Below are 5,622 nucleotides of genomic sequence, written 5' to 3' on the forward strand. Positions count from 1 at the left end.
CCGGTGCGTGCTCATCATTCCCCCCCCCCCCCTCCCTCCCTCTCCCCCCGCCGCGTTTCCGCCGTGCCTGCTCCCAGGCTTCCCCTCCCTGCCCCGAGCGCTTCTCTATCACGCCCACGCCCACGCCCACGCCCGCAGCTTCTCCTCCCCCCCCCCCGCCCTCCTCCCCCAATCCCCCGCTCCCTCGCGTCCGCGCTCCGCTGCCCACCGAGACCGAGTGAGAGACCGCCGCGCGCTCGCGCCCTTCTCCGCCTGCTCGTGCCCACATATCGCGCCTGCTGCCCCGGCCGCCGCTGCCGCCGCCGCCGCTGTGCGCTCCCCTCCTCGCTGCCATGTCCTTCACCAGTGACGAGGTGAACCTCCTGATCTACCGCTATCTGCAGGAGTCCGGTGCGTGCTCATCATTCCCCCCCCCCCCCCTCCAGCGGGGATGGAGTGGGCTGGCAGAGAGGGGGCTTGATGATGGTCCGGCTCTGACACATGTCCCTCCCCAATGCACATCGTGGGATTTGCCGGCCCCTTGGCTCGCCTCCAGGCTTTTCCCACTCGTCGTTCGTCTTCAGCAATGAGAGCCTCCTCTTCCAGGCGGACATCCTGACCGAGCCGTCGGCCGATGACGGCGACGTGCCGCCCGCCTTGAACATCCCCCCCGGCGCGTTGATTGCCCTCCTGCAGAAGGGCCTCCAATATGTGGAGATCGAGTGGCATGTTCGTGAGGTGCGTCCTCGGGCCGGCCGCCGGGCCCACTCCTCCCCAGCGGTCTCTCTCTCCCTCTCGCTCGCTCGCTCGCTCGCTCGACATGAGCGCACACACCTGGATAGGCATATATGGCCATGCTCTTCGTTCCTGACCCTCGCCTCTTCCCTCTCCCGCCCGGCACGACCCCCTGTACAGGACGGCAAGGAGATCTCCTGCCGCGACATCCCGTCATTAATCACGGCCACGCAGCCGCACCACTGCAGTGCGGCGCCGGTTCGCCGCCGGGGGCGGTCAGCCTCGCGCGCCTTCCACCATGCGGCATACTGTGACATGCCCTCGCCGGGGATCGCGCGCCTGCAGCAGCGGGTCAAACGCCGGCGAAAGGCCCGGCCCGCGGCCGGCCCCTCCAAAGCCGTCATGCTCTATGGGCATTCGGGTGAGGTACGCTCACGGCCCCCGGACGCCTCCCTGTCCGTCTGCCCGCCCCCTCCCTGTCCGTCTGCCCGCCCCCTCCCTCCCTCCCCCTCCCCCGCCCTCACCCCCCACCCCACCCCACCCACGCGTTCAGGTTTTCTCGTGTGCTTGGAACCCGGCCAACGCCAATCTCCTGGCCTCCGGCTCTGGCGACGGCACGGCCCGGATCTGGCAACTCCCCGCCGAGCCGCTCAGTCCCCCCAATCTGGCCGCCGCAACGGCCACTCCCGGAACCTCCCTCCTGGAATCCCTGTCCTCCGTTGTGCTGGACCACTCGGCCCTGATCCGGACGCCAACCACCTTCCCCAGGCGGGATGTCCCCTGCGTCGACTGGAGTGTCCGTCCTTGTGGCCCCTTTTGCCCGCCCGCCCGCCCGCCCCTGCTGCCTTGACATGTGTTCCCCCGCGAGGGAGGGGTGATCGATCGCCTGCCGTGCGACTGACACGCCAATGGCCCATTTCCCCCCCCCCCCCCCCACTCCCCCCCGGCCTCGCTCCCCGGCCTCGCTCCCCGGCCCCCCAGACGGACGGCATTATGCTGGCCACCGGGGCATACGATGGCAGTGCGCGGCTTTGGTCCATCCGGGGCCAGCTCCTGGCCACGCTGCAGCCATCCGATCCCACCCGGGCAGCTCCCCTGCTCTCGGTCAGCTGGAGCCCGGCCCTTCGAGCCCTGGCCGGGCCTGAGCCCGAGTCCGATACTCGCTGCCTGCTGAGCACCTCCCTCTCCGGGCGCATCGACCTGTGGCTGGTCAAACCAAATGGCCAGTATCCCTTCCTGCTGGAGGAGAAGGGAGGCCCTGACGGGCTGACTGTCAAGCAGGACGAAATCCAACCCTTCACCGCGGCCCCCATCCACTGGGCCCAGACCTCCCATCATGCCGGTGCGTGCTGCCCCGTGAGAAGTGGGCTGCTCGATGGCAGCCCGCGGCGTGGGCCTCCGCCAGGCAAGGGGCTCTTTTTTTTTTTTGCCCGGCTCTGCCCCTTTCTCCCGTGCTTCCCCTCCTTTGTGCCTGCGTCGTGCTCCGTGGCTCATTGTCCCCCCCCCCCCCCCTCCCCCCCCCCGCCGCCGCGCCTACTTCTGCCCCACCCTCCCGGCCGTAGCCCCGGTCCTGGACATCGCTTGGCGCGATCACAGCGTCTTCGCCACGTGCGGCATGGATGGCTGGGTGGCGGTACACAGCCTGGCCGGGCTGCCGTCCGGGCCCGAATCCAGCGCCAGCCCCCTCACCCTGCCGCCTCCCCTGCGGAACTTCACTTCACATACGGACGAGGTCAATGCGCTCCGCTGGTCGCCCGGCCGCTTCAGTGGCTTCTACGCGCCGGACGTCCTGCACAATGGGGACATCGCCCCGGCGCCCGGGTCACCGGAGCACGCTCTCTGCGTTGGAACCGGCGGCCCCGATGGCGACGATGGCATCGACCAGGGCGTCACCCTGTTGGCCACCTGCTCGGATGACGCCACGATCAAAGTACACCTGCCCCTCCCCCTCCTCTCCTTTGGCACTGGGCCTTCTTTTCTTCCTCCTTTTTTTTCCCCCTCCCCCCGCTTGAAAGAAGAAGAAGAAAAAACACCCCGCACCGCACACTCACCACTTGCCCACGCCGAACGCTCTGCAGATCTGGGACCCGCGGCTTTCGGCGGCGACCGGCCCGCTGCGCGACTTGCGCGGCCACGCCGGGCCTGTGTGCGCCATCGCCTGGGCTCCGCCCGGGACCGGGCTGCGCTTCTTGCCGATGGCCGTCTCCTCGGCGCCAAGCCGGTCCGACACGCGCTCGAGCGTGGCTCCGGCCACGGAGAGCAAGACCGACGCGGCCCCCGGCCCGACACCCGCCCCGGGCCCCGGGCCCCCAACGGGCCTGGAAGCCGACTCCCTGTCGCTGCTGCTGAAGTCCGAGAGCCCTTGGGGCGGCCCGGCGTCCGGTGTCCGGCTCATGGCGTCGAGCTCCATCGATGGGACCGTGCGCGTGTGGGACCTGGCCAGCGGCGAGTGCATCGCGGTGCTGGACGACTTTGCCGTGGCCGCGGCCGCCGAAGGCGCCGCCCCCGACGCGCATGTGGTCTATTCTCTTTCTTTTTCTCCCTGCGGATCGCTGCTGGCGGCCGGGTCACTGAATGGCGTCCTGCGGGTGTGGTCCCTCCGGTATGCGGTGGTGGCCGTGTCGGCCGATGAGCAGCGCTCCGGCACGGACGCCGCCCCGGCGGATGAGAGCACCGCGGCTCGGCCGCTGGTGGTCCGGTCGCCGGAGCACCCTGCCGTCCCGCTGTACCTGGCCCCGGAGACCGCTGATCGGGTGTCGGTCCGGACGCACCTGGTCCGCGAGGTGGCCTCATGGACCGGGATCTTCGGACCGGTGTGGGCCGAGACCATTGTCAGCCCGCCGGCGGACGCGGCCTCGGCCCCTGCCGCCGACAAGCCGGAGCCGGATCTGGCGGCCGGCCCGGCAAACCCGACGGCCGCCGCTCCGGCCGCCAATCCCCCGACGGATGGCGCCCCACCGGGCCTGGCCTCGCCGGTGCCGCCGCATGCCGCCGACCTCCAGGGCCTGGTGTATGATGTGGCCTGGGACTCCAGTGGGAGCCGCATCGCGGCAGCCCTCTCCTTCGGCGCCATCGGCCTCGTCGACGTTCGGATATAACTCGATCCCGGGGGCCTGTCACCCTGGACCCGGGCCCGGCCGCTGCTGTGTCCGGGGGCCCTTGCCGCCTGCTTTTTGCCGTGCTTGGCGTTTTGTCCCCTCTCTCTTTCTCTCTCTCCCTCTTGACTCCTCGCCATCCCCCTCCATGTGTGCTTTTTTCCTCCCGACCACATCCCCATTTTGTCCTTGTTCACGGGCCGCCCTGCGCCAGCTGGGCGGGACACGTCCCAATATACAGCGCGTGCACTTGCACATTGGTCAAGAGGGGGCAGAGGAAGGAGCCTACAAATCCAGAGGAGCGGGCGGGCGGGCAGGGGGGGAAGGGGGTCATTCATTTACCGGGCACCGGCAGACCGGAGGCGCGAGGGGGCCGAAGCCCGATCACCGACCGCCCGAGCCGGAGTGTTTCCCGGAGCGCCCAGGTGCGGTTTTCAGCGGGAGCAACGGGCTTCCGGCCGAGGAGGGCTTTGCTCGTGGGGCGGCACCTGGTGCCGTCACGGCGGCGGCCGCGGCCGCGGCCGGCGCCGGTCCCGCCGCAGCAGCAGCCGATCCAGCCACAGAGCCGGCCGCCGATGTCGCGGGCAGGGCTGACTCGGGCTCGGCCAGGAGCGATTGCTCCAGGGCCACTATCCGGTCGCGAATCATGATGAGCATCGCCCGGAGGACCGGGATAGGAACGGATTCTGGACGGGGTTCAGCAGAGGGTTAGACTGACGCAGAGCACCGAGGCCAGCAGGTAGGCGAGAGTCCATCGGCAGGCCTGTTCGCACCGCGGCTCGGCCCGAGGATAGCCGAGATGAGGCGGCTGGCGGAGATCTGCCCACGGGCGTCCGGCGCCCGGGCATCCGGCCCGCCAGGGCTGCCACCCTCGGCCAGGTACTGCTGGAAGCTGGTCTCCATGGTTTCCTCGGCGCGCTGCCAGAGGGCCTCAATCCACCCGGACGACAAGAGGTGCTGATGGAGGCGGGCCTTGATTCTGTGGCAGGGGGAATCATGCGCCCGGAGCGGGACCCCAAGGCCCGACCGATGAATCGGCCCACGGGAGGGAGTGGATAGGAGAGGGAGAAGCAGGGGGCAGAACAGCGGCCTGTGAGCAAGACCCCGCGGGAGCACAGGGCGGTCAACCTGCTTGACCTCCAGGCAGCAGGAGGGAAACGCACTCGGACCGATCGCCACGACATTCCAGCGCACGGGCCACCCGCTCGTGGGGATCGGCCGTGGGGGAACTCCGGGAATTGCCGACCCGGGCAGGGCTGCCCAGTGAGGTGGGCCGCCGAGTGGCGCCGCCGCCGGCGCCAAGAACCCCCATTCGGGGGGATGCCGACGGGCTGCGCGCTGTGGCTTGGCCAACAGCCGCTTTGGCCTTGGTGGCCCGCAGCGGTCCGGAGCTACATCGGTGAGTGGACAGACGAGCGGCCGGCAGGGCGAAGAAAGGTGTGAAGGGGCAACAAGGTCAGCGGAGGACGGGGGGGGGAACCGGCCAGGGCACAGAGGTGATGGATTGGCGTGGTCGGCGGGCGAGAGCACGGACCCGCTCATGGGGAGGGAGGGGGGGCGGGACGTGGTAGACCGGCGAAGGAGGGGGCGAGGAAGATGGATGGGCGGATGGAGCTGGGGTGGGAAACAGCTCCAAAGTGGGTGACAATTGGGGGATGGGCGCACCCACAGGGTGCCAGGCAGATCGCACTTATCCTCTGTGTGTGTGTGTGTGAGCGCCCAGGCGAGCATACTCGGCCGCTCCAAACACGCAGGCCCGCCCGCCGGGCAGGGGGCAATCGGCTGGGCCTGGCTGGCCTGTACTGTCCCCCCC

The 5,622-nt window shown here is 69.9% G+C and overlaps 2 protein-coding genes across 2 annotated transcripts in view; one reads left to right on the top strand and one right to left on the bottom strand.

The window, feature by feature from the left end:
* Nucleotides 1-287: 287 nt before the first annotated feature.
* Nucleotides 288-4,310, top strand: H696_04352 (hypothetical protein). The gene is made up of 7 exons (XM_009498228.1): nt 288-390; nt 536-717; nt 895-1,140; nt 1,268-1,510; nt 1,696-2,056; nt 2,277-2,644; nt 2,793-4,310. The coding sequence occupies exons 1-7, from the start codon at nt 333-335 to the stop codon at nt 3,810-3,812; spliced, it is 2,478 nt and encodes an 825-aa protein (XP_009496503.1). The 5' UTR covers nt 288-332; the 3' UTR covers nt 3,813-4,310.
* H696_04353 (hypothetical protein) overlaps nt 4,194-5,622 on the bottom strand; it is a gene marked incomplete at both ends in the record, with an annotated part of 3,758 nt that continues 2,329 nt past the window's right edge. The window contains 3 exons of the mRNA XM_009498229.1: nt 4,194-4,495; nt 4,583-4,788; nt 4,973-5,200. Coding sequence (XP_009496504.1) covers nt 4,194-4,495; nt 4,583-4,788; nt 4,973-5,200 — 736 coding nt within the window. The remainder of the gene's footprint in view (nt 4,496-4,582; nt 4,789-4,972; nt 5,201-5,622) is intronic.

Source organism: Fonticula alba, assembly GCF_000388065.1.
Source record: "Fonticula alba strain ATCC 38817 unplaced genomic scaffold supercont2.7, whole genome shotgun sequence".
Lineage (NCBI taxonomy): Eukaryota > Rotosphaerida > Fonticulaceae > Fonticula > Fonticula alba.